The sequence below is a fragment of the Sparus aurata genome, chromosome 20 (genome assembly GCF_900880675.1).
Source record: "Sparus aurata chromosome 20, fSpaAur1.1, whole genome shotgun sequence".
NCBI classification, from domain to species: Eukaryota; Metazoa; Chordata; class Actinopteri; order Spariformes; family Sparidae; genus Sparus; species Sparus aurata.
Window position 1 is genome coordinate 20,035,050 of NC_044206.1, and position 13,032 is coordinate 20,048,081.

Consider the following 13,032-nt stretch of genomic DNA (forward strand, 5'->3'; position numbering starts at 1 on the left):
ATTTTTCAAGCTGCCAAAAAACTTACCCTGAAAGTCTTCTGAATGACATTCTTTATTTTAAAACATTACTTGAATTGTGATGGGCGGAAACAATTTTCAGCCAATCAAGATACAGAGATATGCAGAGGAACAGGCAATAGTGGTGATAGAAAAGCATTACAGTATATTATAGTAGTCCTGAAGCCTGTTTATTGCTGGCTAATATCGCCTCTCAATCTCACACCCATCTACGTACGTACGAGCGATCAGTAAATTAGGTTCAACCCAAGCCAAGAAGCCAGTCTGATTATCTAGGCTACAAAAATAGTCACTATCAGCAAAGGTGAAAAAGTTCACAGTGCACACTCACCATGTTCCTGTCAGTTTGTTTAAAACCTGTATGATGCTTCTCAATTTGTCTGACTTCTTAAATAGAAAATGTATCTTCCTCCCTGGATGCAGGCAGTTAATTTGGTGAGTAGAAATCTACAGAGAAAGTCCAGAGAGCTGTTTAATAAAACAGCAGGAGATGAAATTGCAACATTTCACAGTCAATTGTTGCTTTTATACTTTTATTTTGCTGCATATACGAGATAAACTACTTTCACATTTTACTTTTAAGCTGCAGTAACTACTTATCTGGCTGGATTTTACATTTAAAACATATGACCAGCTTCTCAACTATGATGCACTGCTGCACACTAAACTCCACAGCAGTATATAAAGGAGGGCAATCACAATTTCAATACCTTTTTTCCCCTCCTGCATTCAGTTAACACATTTACGTACACGGCAACTTTTCGAGAGCAAGAATGTCAGAAAGTGCCGGAAAGGATCAGGTGTTGAAGATGATCACACAGCACAGACTCCTGCTATGCAGTCAAACGTCTTTCAGACCCTGTAGCTTTATTTGAAATGCATCCTTAAAAGCTCTAAATAGCCATCTAATACTAAGAAAATTTCACATATCAATACATCATTTCATTTAACACCTAATATCAGATTTAGCACGAGGGAAAAATTAGATGAGACCGAGCCATCAAAGAGGGAGCGAGGGCCCCCCCACACGGACCCCCCGGCAACACAGCTGGAAGCCCCAGTGGGAGGCGGGCGAGGAAAATCTAATTGAATCTTGACCTTAAAATTGAAAGTCGAACGGAAACGTGGATTTAGATAATCATGACACCCTTAATACGAAGAACGCTCAAATCAGCTCCGCCTCAAGCAGCTACGATATTAAATCATCATTTTCTTATTAAAATACGTGTTAAATAGCTCTGTGTTCCAACAGTAATCACTGTGTGGTGAGTGTTCGTGGTCAGTAACTCACGTCTCTCCGCTCTCCTGCTCACGCAGTAAAGGAGAAGATACCTTTTCTGGTATCCCTGCCCGCTTTATCCAATCGGGACAGAGAACTCTATACAGAGGATGTCCTGTCTGCTCGAGGAAACACACAAACACCAATGTAAGCACACCCAGTGACGGTTTATACTACCAAACAAGACGAGGGATGAAAATGGGTTAAAGAAAAGAAAAAGACAAAGAGAGCTGCCTCGAAAAACAAAAAGAAAGGAGTCGTGCAAGTGTGGTGACGCAGAGAAGGAGGGACGGGAGTGCTAACTGCTAAATGGACAGGAGGTCAGCTGATGACGCTTACAGCAGCTTTAACTTTAATACTTTCGTACTTAAAGCAACTTAAAACTTAGTAGTCAAAGACGGAAACACAAGAAACATACAGTTTAATGCAGTATTTTCTTGGTGCTTATTTTATTCACCGTGTTGCCTTTCTGTCATCTTTGATGAACCAAATCTGCCTAACAACAACATGTCACCACCAGTCGGTGGAGTCTGTGGTAAATGTGAGATGTCATTTCAGATAGTCTGAGGCTCAACAGGTAAATAAAGTCATCAAACATGCTTTTAAGATGAACTAAATGTATACATCTTAAAGTAAGATCATAAAGGAAGACAATTTTATTGTATGCAAGCTAGTGTGTGATGCAGGTTAGCTCAAGTTATCGCCAGATCAAAATCGGTGTACAAATATACCCAATGCACCAGTATATAAAATAAAAAAATAAAAAATATATATATATGCAGCATCACTTTTTCCAACCAAGCCCACACAAAAAAACCCAAATACAGAAATCTCTCATGCGAACTTACAGAATCTACTTGGTTGCCAAAACAGGTTTTCATGACCTTGAAATAAAATATGAGTATTTTCACATGTTGGTGTTACTTTAAAACTAATAGAACAACTGAAAACTTCTCCCACTGCAGCATCTACGTGTTTAATTAATCAAATTCATTTTAGCTTTTTAACTGACCGTCTTCACACTTCCCTCTGTCAACTCTTTGGCACCAAGCTAACATCTTCACACTCTCCTATCTTCAATCTGGCACCTACAGTATCTTCCAGCGGCCGTCTCCGCCATCCAAATACCAATCGCTTTGTTTGAGCAGAGCCCGGTGTGGTATTAACAAAAGATCAGCGCTGAGAGTGATGGAAGATAAACAGAGACAGGTTTGTGTGTGTCCCGCAGGACTGCGCACACAACGTCAGCGTTTGGGCCATGAATAATCTAATGGTTGAGTGTGAGTGTAGCTGCGGCGGCGCGGTTCGTGGCGGCGCTGCTGCTGCTGTGTGAGGCAGCTGAGGAGGCGCTTTGTGCCGGTACTTTGGCAGAGGGGGCTGGTTGAGCGTGGCCAAGCTGGATCTGTTCAGCAGCAGCACTTTCCCATGTGGCAGCACAGAACAGACCTGCAGAACAAAGGCATCAATCCTCCGTCCACCTCCGTCAATAGCTACACCTCTTCTTCCTTTTCTGCCTGTAATCTCTCTTCAGTTTCTTCATTCTAACAGTTTTCAACGACAGGTTTAACATTATTCCCTCCCCCCCGCAGCCAAACGCTCTTTTGTTTCCTGCTACAAGAAGAGGATGATCATTACGGTTTTACTGTAAAGGAGGTCGATGGCGACGAGTCAGAAAATGCTTCCGGTAATAGAAAGTGGGGAGAAAAATGCAAATGAGACGCTGATTATGTAACAAAGACCCGCCGCGAAAGAAGGAGGGAAAAACAAACAAAGACATGATGAAAGTGCCAAAGTGGTAACACTGCAAATTCTATTTTTAAAAAGCGAATTTCACCCATCTTTTAGTTATTTTTATCAATCCAACTTTTGACATTGGAGAAAAAGAAATTAGCAGATTCTTTTTTGGGGTATTCTTAAAAAACATAACTATAATAGATCCGGACTGGGCGACATACAAAATATTGAATATCAATATTGATATTGGGACAGTATCTTAGTGATGACTACTGGTCTTTAACAAAATATTAACACAGTGAGATTTTGGTGAAATAATCATTGATGATGTGAAAATAATGGCTTAGTAGGTTAAAACCAGTGTAAAGAACAAGTAGAACAGTCTGGTGAGTTCAGAAAATGACATCAATCATCTGCAGGTTTTGAACCAGGTAGTGACGACACTTTTGCCCAATCATGATGTAACAGTATCAAAAATCTGTGTGTGTGTGTGTGTGTGTGTGTGTGCACTCACAGGGCAGTTGCGCAGGTCTCCCATGTTGCTGGCGTTGCGGAGCAGCTCTCCGAACATGTCCGGTGTGGGTTTCTCTCTGCACTCGAGCATCCTCACTGCCTGGTTACTGCAGCATCCAACACAAAAACAACAAACTTACACACTCGGTGAACGTGTGCGCCGCTCACAATGAAACCAAAGCTTTTGTGGCTTTATTGTAAGAAGGTGGTAAGTAACACATTCAAATGTATTTTTTAAATTACCCCCAAAGTACCATGATATTTGACTCAAAATGTATCAAACAATACCCCAAAACTATTCTTATATACAGGAAACTTACAGCTAGCTTTTCTGTCTAACTTCCCCTCAGTGATTTGTCACAGCTGAACCGTGAACCAAACGTCTGAAGGTGAGTAAACTGAAGTACATTTTGAACCATTTAATTTTCACCAATCGCTATCACTTCATGGACTTGAATTAAAGAAGTTACCATATCAAATATAATATAATATATCAAATTTCTACTTTTATAAATAGAAAAAAACATCTATTTTCAAGCCCAGGTTTGAATTATTGCCACCTAAAACACTGTCCCCATTTTTTTGGACTTTCCTCTGTGAGAAGCTGTGAAATAGAATCCATATTCTAACTCCTCTATGACAGATTATGATCTTTGACCTTCCTGAAACGTTCGAGACAAAAGAAAATGTCCCTACAGGGAGTAACGAGCAGTACAGAACCATCATTATTGTTATTAAAGGAGAAGTTTATGTGCGACTTATAATTTGATGACAAGAGCTTTAGTCACGGAACAAAACTGTGTTTCTGAGACAATCTTCTTCAGCGAGGCTTACACAGCGACACTTTAATACTGAGCTGCAATTATCCCTTTAAAGAACAGTTGTCCTCTGAAGGACAAACTCAAATATACGTTATTGTTGTTATTATTATCTGTGAATACCAAATGAACTCATGCAGCTCAGCACCATGTCCGGGATTATGTGTGCAATGAATCAGCATTGTTTTGTTTCTGGTGAAGTATTCCTTTAAGAATAACGATTTTTAAAAAAACCCCATCCAAATCTCCCCCTCTCCTCTCCTCCCCCCTCTCCTCTCCTCTCCCTCACCCCTTCCATTAGCCTGACATGAACTCAACCTCTTCTCTACTCTCATTCAGTTTCGACCTCTCCTCCTTCAAGATGCGCCGACAGATGTGGGGCTATGAAAGCAGAAAAAAAGCGACAACAACAACGATGCAGCAGGCGGAAGCGCTCCTGTTTACTTGCGTCTGACTCGCGCTCGAACCAGACGTTTGTTTTTGTATTTTCGTTGCCCTCTGATTATCTTACTCATGTTGACTTTTGCATATTTGGTTATCTCGACTGTAAACAACAGGCTCCACTAAGGGTAAAAATAGCTCGGCAGCGCTAACAGGCACAAACACGGAGCGGCGGCACCGCTGTGCCCCACAACTACCTTGACACAGTGTGTTTATTTGTACTTTTGCCCCCCATTCATCCCTCTATTTCCTCTACCGTGTTCCATTTCCAAAAGGCATACGGAGTGATATATCCTCTTATTTCCTCATTCGCAGTCTTTCCGACCCACTGTTCCACTTATAGATTTATGTCGCCCCCTGGGTCTCCTGAATCAAACAGCTGATTGATTACTTCCCCTGTTCCTTATTTCATTGACTGAGAGCGTGTGCAAGTTTTATGTAACAGCTCTGAGGATGCACATGCGTCTCCCGCCTGTGGGTCTACCTGCGCCGGCGTCTACCTGGGCACTGGAAGAAGAGACATTAGGCTCACCTGCTCCTGCATATGCATGATCGTACACGTGTGCGCGTAATGTGTGCGTGTGTTCGCAGTTCAGCGGGGACCCGTGAAGGGAAGAAGAGAACACGCTGTACCTTCCTTTACTGCCACCCAGCCTCAGCTTGCTGCCAGATTTACTGCAGTGTGTTTGTGTGTGTGTGTGTGTGTGTGTGTGTGTGTGTGTGTAGGTGTGTGTCTGGTCTTACCAGAGGGATGTAGTGGAGATGTAATGAACCATCTGAATGAAGGGCAAGGGGTCCGATGTGGCTCCACAGCTGTTACACACACACTGCAAACACAAAAAGCATCCTCAGACTCATCGCAGGACATAAAAAAAAAAACATTTGCGTGGGCGGTTATTTCCTCCTGATTGACAGCTCGCCAGACGCTCTCCTACCTGTTCGAACAGCGTCATGGCAAACTTCTGGTGTGGTATGCAGTGTTTGGCCGTGCAGATGTCCTCTCTGCTCTCCGCGCTGATGTGGAAGTGGATACGCATCAAGAGATTCTCCTGGAGGAAGACACAAGGCGAAGTGGGCATCAATTAACACGTGTGTTGTGTGCTAAGTTGGCATATGTGCTTGTTTATATTGTGTACATATGTACAGTGCGTGTGTGTGTGTGCGTGCGTGTGATCGTTTCCTCTCTGTTGGTGCTCTTGTTAATCTGACCGTGGGAGCAGCATCTATATTTCATAAGAAGCCGACGGATTCCCTGACTGAACACATTTACTACCAATCGATCAGACAGCGCCTTCTCATGCACACACATAAAACACACACACACACACATACACACACACACAGACTGTGGAGGTCCTTAAGGCTGAGAGAAAGCGGCAGGGAAAGAGACCGAAAGTGGCGGCGAGAAAGCAACAGGAAGGGGCCGCAGAGAGGGAGACGACGAGGGAAAATGATAAAACCTGTGACTAATGACGTTCCCTCGTCTTCATTTTCCCCCTTCAATAAAGGATAAAAGTCAATTCCAGAACGAGACACGCACCATTCGAGAGAAAAAAAACCCTTCGCTTTGCTTCGGAGGGGGTAAAATCCAAATAAAATGTGATAAAAGAACATCAGAGAATTCTAAATCTGGGAATCCCCAAACCTGTGATACTTTCATAATAACTTCTTTCAGACAGTTAATATTGGGTTTCTTTTTTCTATCTATCTTTAATCAAGAGCGTGGTCTTTTTATTTGAGAGCATGACTCACTGATTTCATGAGCAGATTTTTTCAACTCCTTCCCTCAAAACCCTGCCTGTTTTCTTCTGCTCTGCTCAAACCTCAGATATACTGTGTGTAAGGTGCTCGAGCAGATTTCTTGCATTTCCGCTTCTCTTGGTCAGATTTTTTTGTGTAAAAATCCGGACAAAATTCCCCGTTGACCAATGAAATGATCAGCAATCTGCCAGACTCCCATTTCTGACTCATAAAGCCGACGTCGTTCTCCCGTCGAGCACACCAACGGGAGGCTGCCGGAGCAAGAGAAAACCTGTAGGTGCTGGTTTACTTTATACTGAATATCAAAGGTCAGGTGTGTGGGATTCGGTGGTTTCTAGACTGCAACTGAACCACTCAGTCTCAGCCTCTCCTGCGGTGGTTGCTATGAAGAGAACGAGGCAGGGCTCATTTCACTGGTCGACCCGACACCTGGATTCATGCGTTGCATTCCTGCATTCAACAGAAGTCATGTTTCTCTCTCCTTAATAAATGTAGGACCAGCATTCACCCTCTTTCAGCTCTGTTTTTGGTCTCAACCACATCCTGAGCGAAAACTGTCTTGCTCAGCTCCTCAGCTGCTAAATGCTCATCTGTGTTCACCAGCTTGTCACTAACTGCTTCTGTCTTCTGTTCGGTGCGGTACAGGAAGTGAACGTTGAGTTTTTAAGAGCTTATTTGCTAAAAACAGCCGTCTGTGGCGCCTCGAGAGCGATGAGAGTGAACCAAAACAGTGGGGCGGTCCACCTAAAACAGGAAGCTGAAACTCATAAACTAAATCATCCGCAGGTCCTGCACTGCGATCGCCACCTTTCACGTTGTCAGATTGTTTTCATATTATCGTTTTAAACGTTGTTGTGAAAATATCTGCTGCAAAATACCCACATAGAGCTTCTCTGCACAAACTAGTGGGTGATTACTTTAAGTCAATCATCTTAAACAACACATCAGCAGGTGTGGTTAGATACAAGATACAAGATTGATCTGTTATCATTTCACAATGCAAGGTTGTGTAATGACACAGTCTGCGGTCCTATTATGCTTCCACTTAAAACAGGAATTATATAGAAGGATTAATAATTAATCCGTAAAAAAAAAAAGGGAGGAGTTGAGGAGTCTTGTAACCTGAGGATAAAGCTGTTCTGTAGTCTGGTGCTTCTCTATATTTTGCCAGACAGCAGCAGGTGAACAGACTGTGGCGGGGTGGGTGTTGTCTTCTAGTGTCTAGTATCTTAAAGAACATAACCAAACTAACCCGCTGCAGAGCCTTCCTGTCCCGGGCCGCGCACGGAAAACATGCCAGTTTGTGAGGTTTTCAGTCTAGACTGTCTTATGCACTTCACAATCGTGTGGGTAAAATAAGGCCTCGACTAACAGGTGCAAGGGTTGGACAAAGTAACAATGTATACCTGACAATATATAGTGTGATGAACCAAAAAACACTAATTGTGACTTCACAAACACACAGTCAAGTTGAAAACTGGGGAAAAAAAGGTTACTGTAATGGATATCGTCGGTCTCTGAAGGTTTCAGACGAGTTCCTCAGACCTTGACTCAGATAAACATTTAGGCAACTCCTCACCTCTCCTGTATATGTGTGTTTATGTGTGTTTGTGTGTGTGACTGTGCCCATGTTGTGTCTCCAGACTCACAAAGCACTCGGCAGCGTCGTCCATGATACCCAGCTGAAAGCGTTGCTCGTCTTGGAAAGTCTTGGCCAGAGCGCTCCGCAGTGCATCTGACGGCAGCACGCGCTCACTGCTGAACTGGAACTGAGCAAAGATACTCTGCACACACACACACACACACACACACATACACACACAGGGAGAGAAATCCATTAGTTCTTTCCTTCACTGCTACACTCTGCCGTGAATGCTTTTCCTGCATTGTTTGAGTTGAGTCTCACAGAATGCGTCCATCCCTTCATGTATATATTTATTATGTGTTTGCGTATTTATTTCAGCAAAACTCTCTAAACACATTTGTCCTGTGAATCGGCACCTTGTTCCGTCAACTGACCCATAAAAACAGAAGCAGTGGAACTTGTTGTCAACTTGTCAGGAACCAAAGAAAAAGAAAAAAAAAAACCCAGACCGGACTAAAACAAACGCCACAGCCGAGCTGCGCGGCACAGCTGGCCTCGATATCAGACCATATCAATAATAAATGGCATTTGTAGTGCACTTTTCTCCGACAAAAACAGCTCTCAGAGTGCTTTGTAGCGGTAAAATAGAACCAAATCAAACTGTTGCAGGGGGCTCGGAGAGAAAGCTAGGCCACTGAAGTGTGTTTTGAGGGCAGCGTTCAGAGCCTGAGCAGGAGGGTCAGTCTGTTTGGAGAGGACAGAGATGTTTACACTGTTTACATCCACAAGGGTCCAGGCAACCGCCAGAGTAGGACCCAATATAATGTCAAAATTAATATTATTATTATTAAACCCATTGATTTTGTCTTGTCTGTTAAAAAGACATCTAAAAAACTATAGACTACTATTATGTGCTTATTTTTAAAGCCACCATGATGTCACTCACTGCTTTGTGGACTACTGTTTTGAAATCTCAAGGTGACATAAAGTCTGCCGCCATCTTGGTTTTCTTTTTGAGCCGTTTTGAGTGTATTTGGATGAGAGGCTAATGTCATGGTTTGATTTTTCTTTTTTCTCATTTCCTGTTTTATTTTGTAGGGTTCTTTCTTCCTGTGTCATGTTTTGCTCTACACTTCCTGTTTTTGTCTTCTTCCTACCTTTTTCCCTGTTCACCTATTTCATTAGTTAATCATATTGCACATGTGGTGTTGGAATAACTGTAAAAATGTATTTCCAGCTGGGTAAACTCACATGAACACCTTCTCAAGTCGGAACAAGATCTCATGACAGCCACTAGATGACGCAGGCTACACCCGTATTTCCACTTTAAGCCATTTTTTTTTTCTGTCATTTTAAAATGACAAGTTCTCCAAATTGTATACATAAAACCTGAAAAATACTCTCTAATCCAGACAATATGATCATAACTCACTTGAAATGTTTGCACAAAACAAAACATCAGGATAACTGTTATTGTGATGCCTTAGTGGAAGAGTGTGCTCTCTGAGGGCTTTCTAGTGTTTGTTATTGTTATTGTAGTACCCGAGAGCACAGACCTGGAAATAACTGTCTTCTGCGGGGTTGATCCAGGCTGATCTGTATTTTAAATGCAGACTAAACACGAGTACAAGAGGCGGCAGTCAGTTCAAGCGGAGGCAGCCAGAGTAACTAAGTGAGCCCAGACTGAAGAGAGCTGCAGACGTCTAAAAATGGGAAGAGATAAAAGCATGGATAACTTTCTCCAGAATGCCAACGGTAAAAAAATGACCTATTTTTTTTTTTTTTGTTGGTTAGAATTCTAAGCTGCAAAGAAAAAGCAAAACTGAGCAACTAATTTAGACCCAAACTAAAAGAGCCCAAGACGGAAATAAACAGGAGTGAGGGTGGCATGTCAGAGCGGTGGTTGGTGCTCTGCTGGTTTTTCTGTCCCAGCGGTAATTCAATCACTGATTAGACGGCTGAACTGAAAACCAGCAGGTTCTCTGTGTCCTGAAGACCGAGAAACACTGTATTAAATGACAGGGAGATATTATAACACGGGCACATTCCATCAGCCTGCGGTGTCAAATGAAGCTCGAGGATTCAGCAGAAATGAAAATTCATCTGTGACATGACTTTTCTGTAGAATATCGGCGGACAAATATTGATGGTTAGTGTATTAAAACGTAATTAACAGAGTTGCAAAGTGGAATGTGGAGATAATTACAGCAAAATAATCATGCAGAAGCTCCCTGTTATTATCTAACAGTTGAAATAAAAAAAACTGCACATCTACAAAACTGGCATCAAAATGGTATAAAGAATGAAATAAGAAGAAATGTGTAAGTACATGATGCAGGTCAGAGAGACAACGTGACTGGTGGAAAATTACAGCTCAGTCACTGCTGGTTACAACGGGGCTTTCAGTAGTTAACACAAAGGCCCTGTGTTAAGAAAATGTGCTTAATTAGTGTTAGTTGTAAAAGCACAGTGCATTAATCACGAGCCAATCAGTGCTTTGGATAGAAAAGGCCAATGTGAGTGAAGTGAAGAACCAAAACCTGCTCCTTAAAAAAGACGTTCACACACAGCTAACCTGCGCTGTCAAACGCATCATGAAAGATTATTTTATTCAATCAACATAACGAGGAACTATTTATATTTAATGCAGCGGCAGGATGTTCACTGCAAGACCAAATGTACACAGAACATATCTGCGTAGCTTCCATTCTCACCCTAACATCCGTATGTCTTTTTTCTTCCCTTATTACATTAATATTTCTTTAAAACAGGCATTGAAGGTAAGGAAAGGGCCCGGGTCCGGGATAAACACTGGAGGAGCCAACATTGAATTAAAAGAGTGCTCCACAGATTTAGCATTCAACATATATATATATATATAAACAAATAAGTATAATTCAACTCATTCAGGTGTGTTGTGCTAGTAATCTTAATCTTAAATTGAGGCTGGTTAGGTTAAGGCACAAAAATCACTTGGTTAAAGCGAAACTCTCGCCAAAAAGCAACCGAGGCTTTATTTGGGATTGAATATGAGTCAAACCTTCGTGTAAAAGCATAATTGCAACGAAAGAGGCACTTTTAAGATTTACCGTAGTTTCGGTTTTGGGCACGTTAATTTTGAACGAGAGTGCATGGGGCACGATACACTAGCATCAAAATCGCTATTTTTAGAACACTAAGAAGGCTCGACACAACATGAAACTTTGCTCGTAGCATCACCAGAGTTTCTACTCATGAACAAGAGCATTGAGAACATTGTTTGTGTACACAGAGTTTATGAAAAAGAAGGTTTTTGTTTTTATAGCGTATCATGCCCCTAGCTCTCCCGTTCAAAATTAACGTGCCCAAAACCGAAACTACGGTAAATCTTAAAAGTGCCTCTTTCGTCGCAATTATGCTTTTACACGAAGGTTTGACTCATATTCAATCCCAAATAAAGCCTTGGTTGCTTTTTGGCGAGAGTTTCGCTTTAAGTTGAGGATAAGATCATGTTTTGGCCGGTGTTGTCGCTAAAAACACACCTTCACACCTTATCACATTTGCAGAAACTTCAGACATTTTAATCAGGCAACTGGGCTGGTTTTAGTAGACTAAAGCAGACAACCAAAGTGTTTGTATGCTCAACTATCGACCAGGATCTGTTCCCTGTCCATTCTGTGCAGTATAATGATGTCAGGGGTCTGTTTGTGACCATGCTGAGTAGAAGACGGGGTCGAAGCACCTGTTGTGGCTGCCTGAACTCAACCTCTTCTAACTGAGTGTGACATGAAGGGAAATGAGGATCTCCCAGCCTCGTATACATCTCCTGTGACATTTAGACAAGTTAACATTCCTTGAGTTGTTTCTTGGACTTGATCACACAGTTTTTATCGCCCCTTTATGCAATCAGTTTACCAAGATGGCTGTGATCACATGGTGTGAAAATGTTATAAAACAAAGAGTCTGTGAGTGTGGCTGAGTGTGAGCAGAGAGAGAGGGCTGGCAATGGTAAAGGTAATGCAGTCGTACTGACGGGGAGTGTGTGTGTGTGTGTGTGTGTGTGTGCGCGTGTGTGTGTGTGTGTGTGTGAGAGAGAGAGAGAGAGAGAGAGAGAGAGAGAGAGAGAGAGAGAGAGAGAGAGAGAGAGAGAGAAACAGAAAAAGAGAAGAGGAAAAAGGGACTGTGTGAGCAATAGGGTGTGTGTGTCCATGAGTGTGTGTGTGTGTGTGTGTGTGTGTGTGTGTGTGTGCGTGTGTGTGTGTGTGTGTGTGTGTGTGTGTGTGTGTGTGTGTGTGTTATGGTGGCTGTGCTGACTGCAGCAATGCGCCAAGGAGAATGGAGGGGGAATATACCCTACAGAGAGAGGGGAGGGAGGGAGGAGAACAGGGAGGGATGAGGCAGAGCGAGTAAGAGAGGGAGGTGTGTGTGCTTGTGTGTGTGTGTGTGTGTGTGTGTGTGTGTGTGTGTGTGTGTTTGTATGCATGTGTGTGTGAAGACAGGAGCAATCTCCACCAACTCCTATGTTCATTCATCTTTCTCTATTCTCCTCTCCCACTTTCTCCCTTTTTCTTCTTCTCTCTTCCTGATTCTGTGCCGTGTGTGTGTGTGCGTTCAGGTATCTGCATCTTGAGTGTGCGTGTGTGCGTGTGTGTGTGTGTGTGTGTGGTGAGAGAGATAAAGTGTTGCAGTGATTTCTAGAGGGATAGCCACAGGCAGCCTCTGAACTTGTGTTTACTACAAGGGCGGGCGTCTTCATCTGCTGCAGATAAACCCCCACAATTTGCACACAATCCCTCCAAAATAAAAGAAATCCATAATCGCAATTTATCTCTTTGCTCCCCCCCTTAAAAAATGGATGTTTGAAAAATTTAACGCGGCATTAAAGTTCATTTGGTGCGTGTCTC

The 13,032-nt window shown here is 42.5% G+C and overlaps 1 protein-coding gene across 5 annotated transcripts in view; it reads right to left on the reverse strand.

Annotated features, from left to right (window-relative positions):
- Window positions 1–13,032, reverse strand: part of usp54b (ubiquitin specific peptidase 54b) — a 59,459-nt gene that overhangs the window by 22,022 nt on the left and 24,405 nt on the right. For all 5 annotated transcript variants that reach the window (XR_003981877.1, XM_030400176.1, XM_030400178.1 and 2 more), the window contains 4 exons: window positions 8,214–8,348; window positions 5,739–5,852; window positions 5,548–5,630; window positions 3,546–3,651 (listed from right to left, as the gene is read on the reverse strand). Coding sequence is in view for 4 of the 5 variants with exons in the window: in XM_030400176.1 (XP_030256036.1) it covers window positions 3,546–3,651; window positions 5,548–5,630; window positions 5,739–5,852; window positions 8,214–8,348 (438 nt within the window). In the remaining variant the exon portion in view is untranslated. The remainder of the gene's footprint in view (window positions 1–3,545; window positions 3,652–5,547; window positions 5,631–5,738; window positions 5,853–8,213; window positions 8,349–13,032) is intronic.